Genomic DNA, 11,964 nt, shown 5'->3' on the forward strand with positions numbered 1-11,964 from the left:
TTATCTGGAAGCCTAGTACACTTTAAAGTGTCTCAGACCAGGTACTTCTGAGGAGTCTCACCTCAGCTCCCACAACCTTCTGAGATTTCCCAGTTGTACTGCATGTTATCTTCAGTCCTTGACTTTCGTTTATTTGACAGTCTCAGAAGGTGGAGCCCCTATTTGATTACACCTACAATGCCGACCTTAATGCCTAGCACAGAGAAGTCCTTTAGAAATATACTTATTAAATGAAGTCAGATTTCCAACTCTCTTATGTGACTAGCAGCTGCCACCAACACCAAGGACGGATACAGACACTCATCTCATACAGACTGAGTATACCCCCAACCCTGTCCCAGGCCCAATATACTTACATCCAGTGAGGTCACTGAGGGATTTTTATTTGTACTGATTTTGCTATAAAGTGTTGCTGAGGTAGAGCCAACTGTCCAGGGTTGGACAGGGGCAAGGAACACAGGGACCCAGGGAAAGGAGAGTCTGCAGCCTAGGTTGTGGTACAGGGCCTCTCAATCACCCATACAAACAATGAATTGGGCAACAGAGGGTGGGCAAGTGTCAGTGGGGCACGCAGAGAAGGCTCCAAAAGGTGAGAGGCTACAGGCCCCTGGGAAAAGAAGGGGTACAGAATTGGGCGTGGACCCAGAGCCTCCTTCCCCAGTCCTCCCCAATTAACTTAGGGCATGTGGAGCAGAGAGGGTTTCAGCCGGAAGGCATCAAGAAAAGAGAAGACACCCCGCTTTCGAGGGGCTGCCCCTGCACCCCCAACCCCTCCTTTGAGCAGGGGAAGTGGCAGGGGACCTCCTTGGGAGTCCACAGAGCTGGTCCGCTTGAGCCGCAGGCGGGCACGGGCCTGGGCACCCCAGGCCTTGCCTCGAGCTGCAGAGGCCACAAGACACTTCTGGTACTGAACCTAGGGAGAAGAGGAAGGTGAGGATCCAGCTCCTTCTGGCCCCTGGACTCCCTGAAAGCTTCCGCAGGACAAGGCATCAGGAGGAAAGAAACAGATAACCTGCCATGTCTGGAGCCCCTACAACAGTCACAGGTAGCTCAATAACAAAAAGTCTAAAACCTGGCATTTACTGAGCATTTAAGGAACGCTTGACACTGTGTTAAGTTCTTTGTATACTCTACTTGATCCAGTTATTTATCAGGTGTTATAATCACCATTTTGCAAATGAGAAAGTGAGAATCAACGAGAATACATGATTTACCCAAGGAAACAGAGTCAGAAATTAACGGAATTCAAAACTAGTTCTGACTGTAGGGCCTGTGTTTTTAACCATACCTATCACTATGCTGGTTTCTCTCTCTCTCCTTACAGTGGACTGGCCCCTGGCAAAGTGGAGTTCCTCATCAAGGGGACGTTCTACAACCCAGTCCCTGTGCAAAACTGCCCTGCTCTTCTCTCTCCTGAATTCAACAGGGTTTTACAAGGTCTTCTTACTTCTCTGGTGTCTTCCAAATCTTAAATCCATACTGTAGTTTAAGTCATCTTCCAAATCCACAAACTTGACTTCACTGTCTTGCTCAAAACCTTTAAACGGCTCAACGTGCCTCAGGATGAAACAAACTCATCACCCTACCCTGTAAGTTCTTCTGTGACCTGGATTCTGCCATTCTTTCTGCCCGTCTCTCATTCTATCCATCCTTCCCCCGCCGAGCCCTGCCCCCCACCTCATGCACTCCATATAAACTACATTCTTTCAGACACTGACATCCCTCTCACCTTGACCACTGGGGTTCCCTATACTTGACAGCACATCTTTGAAACCACTCCCCTTCACCTGGATAACTTCCCTCTTTGGACCAGCAACTCTCAGTTTTCTATCACCTCTTTCAGAGAGCCTCCTTGAACCTCTGAAGGGGCCAAAGCTTCCAGCATCCTGTGATATACAACTTCCTTCTCATCTATCTCTGCTCTAACCTAACTGTTCTGTGAGGGAAAAGGCCATGCCTTCCATACCACTGAATTCCCAGGGTCAAGTATGGTTGAGTTCTGGCACCTACTCATATTTCAGTGAGTAAGTGAATTGAACTGAGTGCAAATGTCCCACATTCATATGCCCAGATACCAGAAAACAACCCAAATGAGAGAAAACAGGAAAGAGAATGTTCACCCTATACCTTACACAATTTCAGCTGAATGCTGAAATGTACACATATGGACTCAAGTGTCAGGGCTTCTGATATTTAAAGAAAAACAGGAATAGCTATTATTATGTGAAATGTCCTGGTCTTTAAATATTGACAGTTAAAACCTACTAAAAACAGCGTGAGGGTCAAATAAAATACTCCTGAACCACAGTCAGCCCTGGCCTGGCTGGTCTGTGATCTCTGGAGAGGCTGCTAATCCTGAACCCCAGTGAACAGAATAGAGCAGCTGCAGGGCAATACCACCCACCCATTCCCACCCCTAACTCACCATGCAAGCCGCCTGCACAGCTTCAGAAAGTCCCCCTGCATGGGGCTGGCACCAGAAGGCTGCACACTGGAAGCTCTGATGGCCCAGGTCGACAATGAGACCAAAGGTGTGTGGGTCACGACCAACACCAATAAAGGTCACGAGGCGCACAGGACACTGCCACAGTGGCTCCTCCTCTGCACCAGCCTCTGCCTGCCCAAATCAGGCCTAGTCACTAAAGGGTCAGATACTAGCTGGACCCCTTGAGCACTTCCAACAGCAAGCAATAACCCCTTAGCATCCCCGCCTACCCCTCCACAGCCCCCAACTTCACCCTTTTCTGGCTGGTACCTGAATGGGATGTGCTGTCATGACAGAGTCAGACACACTGAGCATGGCAGGGACCCAGGTGTCCCGGTCCCCACGGGTGGTGAGCGTACCAATGGCCTCGTTCAGCACATCCATGCCTGGGGGGACATGCCCACCTCAGTGTCTCCCAGATGTAAAGAAGGCTCTGCAAGGAGTGTCTAAGCCCCCTCACTGACAGGATTCAGAGAGATGGGAATAGAATAGCTGGGGCCAGGCTTCAAATCCTGAGAGGAGAAGGGCAGTACATCCCAGGCTACAGAAGGCCATGGGAGCACTCTGAAAAATGGTGGTAGATCCTTCCTTTTCCACTGTCCACTTCCCTTACACAGCCGAAGCCCTCCAGCCCACTCAGTTCTCACCCATGGCTTTAGTGACTGGCAGGGTCCCCATGTACAGTGCCTCGTACTTCTGAGCAGCCTGGCTCACAGCATCCAGTAGCTCCACTGAAATATATACACCAAGTTGGTCTGGGTACTCTCTCAATGACCCCTTTCTCCACCCTTCTAAGGGAACTGGAGCAAGTAGGAAAAAGGCCAAGGATGTTCTCCCAATTTAGGGTTTGGGATCCCTGGGAAAAGGATATCTCAGAAGTCCTCTATCTGCAGAGAACTACTAAATATCCCCCTCCCCATCTTTCACCAAAGTAGCGTTTTTGCATTGCAGCCCTGCCCCCCATACCTTGTCGAGGCAGGTCTTCAGGGATGATGGGGTCTAATGAGCAGCAAGGGGAATCACCACTGACCTCCACTCGCTCCGACAAGATCTGAAACACAGTGCAGACAGCATGCGGTGAAGGGAGGGAGAAGTGAGGTAAGGAAGCCAATACCACCCTAACCCAACAACCTTAGCAGCTTCAGACCCAGCTCAATACCCATATTTCCTGCCCCACTCCTGGCCCTTACCTGGGCACAAAGCCCATGTAGGGCACTGGCAATGGCCTTTGCAGGGACGTCACAGCGAAACACATGGCACTTGAGCATACAGCTGTCTTTGTCACCCGCCACAAAAGCGAAGTCCCTGGCAGGGTCAGAGATGGGGGTAGGGCAGGACTGGAGATGGGGCTAGGGGAGGGGTGGGGGCCCTGCAGTGCCTGCAGGAGGCTGGAAGTCAGAGTTAACGGTGGGATGGAACAGGGAGATCAGGGCTGGAGCTCAAGGCACTTGGCTGTCACTCACCTGTCACTGTTCCAGAAGCATGTGGGAGCACAGGAGAGAATCAGCCCAGCCTCTCAGACTCTCCCCCGTCTGTCCCTGCTGGGCTGGAGCCCACCCTCCCCAACCAGGGCTGGATCAGGCAGGGGAGGCAGAGCTTGGGTCCATGTCAGAGGACCTGTGTCCAGGGGTTCAATACAGGGAATGAGCATCAGTGGGGATCACAGCCTGCAAGGGGGAAGGAGAAGCAACTCTCATTTCCAAGGATGCAGGGGGTCCTCACCGGCCCTTGGAGCTGCCCACACCCCATACACGGATGTGCACCAGGGGCTGGCAGTGGATCAGACTGTGGTCCAGGGGATTCACCAGGCTCATGGCATCCTTCTTCAGGATCATCAGCATGTTCTGGCCCTGCCAAGGAGAGGTCAGGCTGGAGCTCAGATGAAGGTGGTTACCATGGGGAACAGGCAGTTCAGGGACAGCCACCTCTGCTGGATGCTAGGTTGAATACCTCGAAGGGTCAGCCAGCTCACCTCACCCCAGGCACCATCTGGAGGCTGGCTCCGGCTACGGGTCTGGGCCAGCTGCTGGATGCAGTTATTGACAGCGATACTGCTCTTCCCCGGTACCAGGTCCTCTTCAGGTACTTCCACCCAGCCCAGAGAGCGGACTGCAAAGCACTGACAGGTTGAAGGAAAGGACAGAAGGACCCTGAGTAAGGGAAGTAGGATGAAGTAGGATGGGTGGTGTCACAGGCTCCACATATATAAACCCTCTGTAGACCTCCCTTCACCCTTTATCACCTCTGCCCAGGCCGATCTCACCCCTGACCTTTCCCTGGGGACCCTCCCCAAAGTCCTGGGCTGGCCCTCAGGCTTAAGTCACTACCTTAGCCCCTGGCTCCATTCTCTGGATGTAGGATTCTTCACCATACCAGGACAGAGAGTTACTGGAATAGAGCAGAGCTCGTAAAAGGACCACAATTCCTACAGAAGGCACAATGGTGAGAACCAGACTACTTGATGGGCACAAGATGTGGGATAAGAAGCAGAATATAGAGTCCCAAATGTAAACTCAGAGGAAGACAGAGCCCAGGACATATTAAATAAGTGTAATATAGAGCATGGCTTAGAAATGGAGGAAAAATTCAACACACAGGACATAGAATAAAACTTACAAGCATGCAGTAGGGTCCAAAATGTGGACCAGTGCCCCAAATCAGGACAAGAAGACCCTTGAACACAGGATAGGAACCTCCATGGACAGAAGGTAGGGTAGTCAGCAAGATGTAGAACATGACAGGTCAGGACCCAGAATACATAAAACAACCATACAGCAAAAAACAGAGCTTGGATCAAGGAACAAAACACTGGGACAATCAAGAATATGGGACAGAACCAAGAACACAGTGTGTATGTGTGTGTGCTCAGTGGTTCAGTAGTTTCTGACTCTTTGCAACCCCATGGACTGTGGCCCACCAGGCTCCTCTGTCCATGGGATTTCCCAGGCAAGAATATTGGAGCAGGTTGCTATTTCCTCCTCCAGGGGATCTTCCCGAACCACGGATCAAACCCACGGCTCTTGCATCTCCTACATTGGCAAGTGGATTCCTTACCACTGTGCCACCCCAGAACTTGGGCCAGAAAGCAGACTGTAACAGGTCCAGCTGCATCTTTGAGTACTATGGAACCCCAAGCTTTTCATTTCTGCCTGGCCTATCCCCCTTACCTCTGGTCCAGTGAGCTCTCCAGGCTGGAGAAGGATCTCCCCTTGGGGGGCCGAAGTCCCCAAATTCCCTCTGTCTTCTGTAGAGAGGGGGATAGGTCAGTGTGGCAGGTATAGGTCCACACATGAGCTCTGGCCCTGTCCTCACACTCCACCTACCTTGCCTGGGTCCTCTGCATCTCCTGACTCCCAGGATGGGCGCTGCCACTGAGTGCTACCGCTGGGTACATGCCAATAATAAGTACCTGCAGCATCGCGGATCTTCCTCCAGCCAGGGGGCAGGCCTGGCTCCCCCTCCAGACTCTGGTCCCCCCACAAGTCATCTACAGGAACGTAGGATTGGAGAGGGAGGGCTTATTTGTGGACTCAGAATAACACTGTCATAACCCTTCCTCCAACCCATATTTGCGCTGAAGGTCCAGTCTAAAGGTCCAGGCTTCCAACCTTGGATACTGCATTGCAAAGATCTGGGTTCATTTGTCCCCTGGTCCTCATCCCAAGACATAACGTACTCAAGTAACTTAAAGACAGGCTCCCTGTCTTTGAGCCTAAGGTAGCCTTTCGCGCTCCCTCGCCCTCCCTCAGCTCCCGATCCTCCCATCTAGACCCTCTGTGCACACCATCGCAGTTGACCAGAATAATGGCCAGCATGTAATCCTTGCCCAGCATAGTCCTGGTCGCGTTCCCGCCGGCCTTCGCCGGCCCTCACTCAGCCCAGCACGCCTCCGGAGCTGCTGTGCCTACAAGTCCAGCCTCTTTGCGCTGGAATCCGCCAGGCCAACGGGAGCCGCACAAACGCGGGGAGGAGCAGAGGCCGGATCCTAGGGGCGGGAAAGGACCCGCCAAGGTAGCGCCTCCAGTCTAGAGGTGGCGCGTGTAAACAAGACGTTCGGATCTCCCAACGCCTGCGCGTTCGCGTCCGCGAGTCTAGGGGAGGCTCAAGGACCGCGGCGCACACGCTGACATCACCGCTCAACTGTGAGCTCATTAAGCGGCGGAAGATTCTCCAGGAGAATGGGCGCAGAACGCACACGCGAACAAGTGAGATCATCGCGTTCAGGTCGTCTGCGCACGCGCACACGTAGCCTGGCGCGGCTGGGGGTGCTGCTCAATGAGAGAGGTCACGTGGTAGTATCTGCGAAAAGGGGGGCGTCAGGAAAGCGCCTTCACCTTTTCCTGAAATGCCCCGGAAGTACCTGTGCCCTCAGTAAAGATGGTAGTAGTGTTTGCCAGGAGGGAGGCGGTGCTGCGCCTGCGCAACAAGTTCTGCAGGGAAGATGGCGGATGACAAGGTGAGTGGACCAGAGGATTGTGTGCAGTCTGGGGTGGGCTTCACACCTTTTTAGTTCTGGGGAGAGGCGCCAGTTGGAACGGCTCCTGGATGAGGGTGCCCCTTGTTTCTCCTGGGGGCAAACTTTTAATCCTGTGAAAGTTGCTCAGTCGTGTCCGACTCTTCGCGACCCCATGGACTGTAGAGTTCATGGAATTCTCCAGGCCAGAATACTGGAGTGGGTAGCCGTTCTGGGTATCCCCGTCTCCAAGGGATCTTCCCAACCCAGGGATCGAACCCAGGTCTCCCGCACTGCAGTAGGATTCTTTACCAGCTGAGCCACAAGAGAAGCCCACAAGGGAAGTTACTCCTGTCAGCTGCCTCAGTAATGGGAAGTGGGCTGGCAGAGCATTACGCCAGTCAAGTAAAGCCAGGGATTTTCCCAGGTGTCCCCCTACCTTCCACTCTTGGACCATAGCGCTTCCTAAGTTACTTGCAGACACTCCTAATTCTACTCCATTCCTTAGCCTCCGAAATTTTCCTTCTAGAGACGGGAAGTTTCCAGACCACAGAAACACATCCCTTTCGATCACATTCCTTGGGCACTTATTAATTTCATACTTACATGCGACCAGAATCACTGAATTCATTTACTCACGCTCCTGCAGACAGCCACCTTCCCTATCTCCTCACCAAACTCCAGCTCATACATCCGCACATTACGTTTGGGGTGGCTTTAGGGAGGAAGGGGGAGAAGCCTAGGCAGAAATCAGGTTTGCCCCCAAATTGTCCAAGGAACTGCCTCAGGCCATTACCCACCATTAATCTGGAAGTTCAGCACCACGCACACATTTACTAAGTACCTGCAGATCTTGTGTTAGGCGTCCAAACACATTGGACAAGACAGACTTACAGGTAGCTTATACTCACTAGTGGGCTTCCCAGGAGGCCCAGTGGTAAAGATTCCAGTGCAGGAGATGCCAGAGATTTGGGTTCGATCCCTGGATGGAGAAGATCCCTAGAGAAGGAAATGGCAACCCACTGCAGAATTCTTGCCTGGAAAACTCTGTGGACAGAGGAGCGTGGAGGGCTACAGTTCATAGGGTCTAAAGAGTCAGTCACGACTGAGAGACTAAGAGTGCACACACACTCACTCATTGACTGGTGCTTGCCTGATAAACCTAACTAAAGGTCCCCTAGCTATCCCTTCTCCTCCCCTATATGCTGCTTGCTGTATAAAGTTCCCGTAAGAGTGTTTGTAAGTTACCGGTGCAGATCCCGTCTGTCATCCCTTCCCAGGCCCTCATGTGAATTCTTTATTTTTCAATGCCTTTCTTCTTTTACTACTATCACGTCAGACTTGAGCAGGGTAGAGGGCTTTGTCAGCCTTCTGAAGCCAGCCTCTTTTTTGTCCTAGGATTCTCTTCCCAAGCTTAAGGATCTGGCTTTTCTCAAGAACCAGCTGGAACGCCTGCAGCAGCGTGTGGAAGACGAAGTCAACAGTGGTGTAGGCCAGGTAAAGAAAGATGTGCCTGTTCCCTACTATCACCACCCCACCCTCCTTAGGCTTTATTATCCAATATGCTTTTGTATGGGTGATAGAGATTTATTCAGCAAGTTGTTTTTTATTGAGTTCCTGTTCTCTGTGACCCTGAGGAATGTTTCCCTATAAATGGCAGTTGAACTGGAATCTTAAATAGGGGTTAACAGGGTAAAGAGGGGAGGAGAGAACATTCCAGGCAGGTGGAACAGCACAGACAAAACCCTCATAGTGGGAGGTAGCATGATGAACATGAGAGGTGAAAGCAGTTTGGTCTGGCTGCAGTAGGGGCAGCATGCTAGGAAATAAGACTGGAGAAGCAGGCAGGGCTCAGATTCATCAGGGACTTCTCTCTCAGTGGGCTTCTCTGGTTAGAGCTTTCGGACCTCAGGGTTCTGACATTGTGTGGTCATGACTCCTAGGTTCTTTTTCTGCCCCAGAATCTTGAAAAACCTTGGTGAGCATACTACAGCTTTCCAGAGTAAGGAGGAGTAGGTAGTGTGATGTGCTAAGCTCAGCTTGAGTAGCTCCTAGGTAGAGAAGAGGAAAGCCCAGCTGACTTTTCTCCTACATTTTCCTCCACAGGATGCCTCATTCTTGTCCTCCCCATTCCTCAAGGGCTTCCTGGCTGGCTATGTGGTGGCCAAACTGAGGGCATCAGCAGTATTGGGCTTTGCCGTGGGCACCTGCACTGGCATATATGTAGCTCAGGCATATGCTGTGCCCAATGTGGAGAAGACATTGAGGGACTATCTTCGATCACTGCGCAAAGGGCCCGACTAGCTCTGGATTCCATGAGGGAGGCAGGATGAGCAGCTGGGGGCAGCAGGTGGAGGCCTTCAGCCACGAATGTCATATCTGGCCACCCTGGCTTTCACCCATTTGCTGTCTCCAGCTTTCCCACCACCTTCAGCCTTGCTTCCTTTCCTGCAGAGACTGGACAGTGACTCATCAGCCAACACCCTGAACCCCTTGCCTCCATAACCCCATGGGACTGGCCCCAAGATTATGGCTTCTAGAGCCACCCACCCTTCCTCTTCTAGCCCTTACTGTGGAGTCTGCAGCTAACTCTGACTCTCAGTATTCTCTCTCAAGGCTCCTTGCTCCTGGGAGCCAGCTCCGTAACTTGATTTTCCCTGAACTGTCACAACCCCCACCCTACCTTACCCCCGCCTTGCTAGCTACACAGGCCACCCAGGGTCTAGTTTGGGCATGAGTGTAGAGGACGGGGGTGTGCCAGGCCTGGGCCGTCCCAGGCAGGCCCGCTGGACCCTGATGCTGCTCCTGTCCACTGCTATGTACGGTGCCCATGCCCCATTGCTGGCACTGTGCCACGTGGATGGCCGTGTCCCCTTCCGACCCTCCTCAGCTGTACTTCTGACTGAACTGACCAAGCTGCTGCTCTGTGCCCTCTCCCTCTTGGTGGGCTGGCAAGCGTGGCCCCAGGGGACCCCACCCTGGCGCCAGGCTGCCCCATTCGCACTGTCAGCCCTGTTGTACGGCGCCAACAACAACCTGGTGATCTACCTGCAACGTTACATGGACCCCAGCACCTACCAGGTGCTGAGCAATCTCAAGATTGGAAGCACAGCCCTGTTCTACTGCCTCTGCCTCCGACACCGCCTCTCTGCACGCCAGGGCTTAGCGCTGCTGCTGCTGATGGCCGCAGGAGCCTGCTATGCAGCCGGGGGCCTCCAGGACCCAGGGACCACCCTTCCCGGGCCCCGTTCAGCAGCTGCCACGAGCCCCATGCCCCTGCACATCACTCCACTGGGACTGCTGCTTCTCATCCTGTACTGCCTCATCTCCGGCTTGTCCTCCGTGTACACAGAGCTGCTCCTGAAGCGGCAGCGGCTGCCACTGGCCCTTCAAAACCTCTTCCTCTACACTTTTGGTGTGCTCCTGAACCTAGGTCTGCATGCAGGTGGTGGCCCCGGCCCGGGCCTCCTGGAGGGTTTCTCGGGATGGGCGGCGCTCGTGGTGCTGAGCCAGGCACTGAATGGACTGCTCATGTCGGCCGTCATGAAACACGGCAGCAGCATCACACGCCTCTTTGTCGTGTCCTGCTCTCTAGTGGTCAATGCCGTACTGTCAGCCGCCCTGCTGCGGCTTCAGCTCACCGCTGCCTTCTTCCTGGCCACACTGCTCATCGGCCTGGCAGTACGCCTGTACTACGGCAGTCGCTAGCCCCTCACCACCTCTACCCTGACTCCTGACCTGTAGGTTGGGGACCACCATCAGAGCCACCTCCCAGTGCTGACCTCTCCCCTCAGCAGCCCTGTAACAAGTGCCTTGTGAGAAAAGCAGGGGAAGTGAGAGCAGCCACGTTAGTCTCTGGAGGTAGGTTATCCCTGGGAGACTTGAAGGCTGGGTTTGATTAAGGAAACTCTTGCGCCCCCACAAGTTCTTCCAGACTAAGAAATTAGGGGAGCATCCGTTCAGAGGCCTGAGAAGTTATCCTATGCTAATGGAGGAGGCATGCTGCTTCATCCTGCGTGAATGCAGTTGCTTAAAGTGAGGTGTGGGCAGCAGTTGGCTTTCCTTGCCTACTGTTGTCACCCCAGCAGACCCATAGCTCCCCAGGCCTGGTGCTGGCTGCTCCAGCCCAACCATGGTACATGGCTCCCCCATAACATAACTCATCCCCCAGTGTCATATAGGAAAGCCCAGTTGCCGGAGGTTATGTGTGTGTCCATCACCCAGGCCTCTGCCATCTCCTGTAGCTCCAGCAGCGCTTGGAGGTAACACCCCCTGCTCTCTCCACACCTAGCCTTTGTTCTGGAACCCTCAGAGAGGACTGGGACTTGACTCATCTCAGGGAATGTCGCCCCTGGGCCCTGGCTTGAGTCTACACTCCTGATCTCTCTGCTCACCCTAAGGGCTCTCTCAAGGCCCATTGTCCCCTCTGGAGCTCCTCGGAGGTGGTGTCCTTCCCTCTCTGGGTCCTGCCTTTTCCTCGCAGTGACCCAGCTCCCATCTGCCTGGGGAAACTCTACATGGAGTGACCTGGGACCAGGCACAGGGAAACTTGCTTAACTCAATCAGTGTCTAACTGCATAAGCAATAAGGTCTTAATAAAGTGCTCTGGGGTGTAGGTGGTTCCTACAGTTGGTCATGATTGTCCTGTGTCTTCTGTGTTGCACAGCTCCTCTCAAAGATAATTCATTCCTTTGGTGCCCTGAGTGTCTTAATCCTGGGGTGACTTACAGATTAAGAGAAAAGGCTGCTTTCTCAGTTCTTGCCAACATGGTAATTTCCTTTGAGAACTCTGTGGAGCCAAATTTTCTCTGGCACAGAGCTTTGAAAATTTCTCTGAAGTACAAAACTTGTTTAGTTGCTAAGTCATATCCAGTTCTTTTGTGAGCCCACAGACTGTAGCCTGCCAGGCTCCTCTGTTCATGGGATTTCCCAGGCAAAAATATTGGGGTAGATTGCTGTTTCCTTCTCCAGGGGATCTTCTTAACCCAAATATTGAATCTGTGTCTCCTGCATTGGTAAGCAGATT

The 11,964-nt window shown here is 52.9% G+C and overlaps 3 protein-coding genes and 1 long non-coding RNA gene across 6 annotated transcripts; 3 read left to right on the forward strand and 1 right to left on the reverse strand.

Annotated features, from left to right (window-relative positions):
* Positions 1-362: 362 nt before the first annotated feature.
* APBB3 (amyloid beta precursor protein binding family B member 3) lies at positions 363-6,639 on the reverse strand. Of its 3 annotated transcripts, none has more exons than XM_070465481.1 (12): positions 6,270-6,639; positions 5,809-5,972; positions 5,653-5,729; positions 4,813-4,910; positions 4,458-4,604; positions 4,208-4,335; positions 3,676-3,790; positions 3,452-3,536; positions 3,133-3,216; positions 2,756-2,871; positions 2,426-2,617; positions 363-913 (listed from the first exon to the last, which is right to left on the reverse strand). In XM_070465481.1, exons 1-12 carry the CDS (start codon positions 6,270-6,272, stop codon positions 677-679), a joined length of 1,446 nt encoding a protein of 481 aa, XP_070321582.1. In that variant the 5' UTR covers positions 6,273-6,639; the 3' UTR covers positions 363-676. The 3 variants fall into 3 exon arrangements, with proteins under 3 accessions (XP_070321582.1, XP_020736299.1, XP_070321583.1); XM_020880640.2 differs by having other exon boundaries at positions 4,813-4,873; positions 6,270-6,638; XM_070465482.1 differs by having other exon boundaries at positions 3,676-3,815; positions 4,206-4,335; positions 4,813-4,873; positions 6,270-6,638.
* LOC139034401 (uncharacterized) lies at positions 908-2,550 on the forward strand. The gene is made up of 2 exons (XR_011486872.1): positions 908-1,045; positions 1,325-2,550. It is a non-coding gene; the product is annotated as an uncharacterized lncRNA (long non-coding RNA).
* Positions 6,640-6,791: 152 nt separating the features above from the next.
* On the forward strand, positions 6,792-9,244 carry LOC110129343 (SLC35A4 upstream open reading frame protein). The gene is made up of 3 exons (XM_020880675.2): positions 6,792-6,941; positions 8,337-8,435; positions 9,045-9,244. Exons 1-3 carry the CDS (start codon positions 6,927-6,929, stop codon positions 9,240-9,242), a joined length of 312 nt encoding a protein of 103 aa, XP_020736334.1. The 5' UTR covers positions 6,792-6,926; the 3' UTR covers positions 9,243-9,244.
* Positions 9,245-9,669: 425 nt separating this feature from the next.
* SLC35A4 (solute carrier family 35 member A4) lies at positions 9,670-11,574 on the forward strand. Its single transcript, XM_070465488.1, has one exon. The coding sequence runs from the start codon at positions 9,672-9,674 to the stop codon at positions 10,644-10,646; it is 975 nt and encodes a 324-aa protein (XP_070321589.1). The 5' UTR covers positions 9,670-9,671; the 3' UTR covers positions 10,647-11,574.
* The last annotated feature ends 390 nt before the right edge of the window (positions 11,575-11,964 follow it).

This window comes from Odocoileus virginianus, chromosome 3 (assembly GCF_023699985.2).
Source record: "Odocoileus virginianus isolate 20LAN1187 ecotype Illinois chromosome 3, Ovbor_1.2, whole genome shotgun sequence".
NCBI classification, from domain to species: domain Eukaryota; kingdom Metazoa; phylum Chordata; class Mammalia; order Artiodactyla; family Cervidae; genus Odocoileus; species Odocoileus virginianus.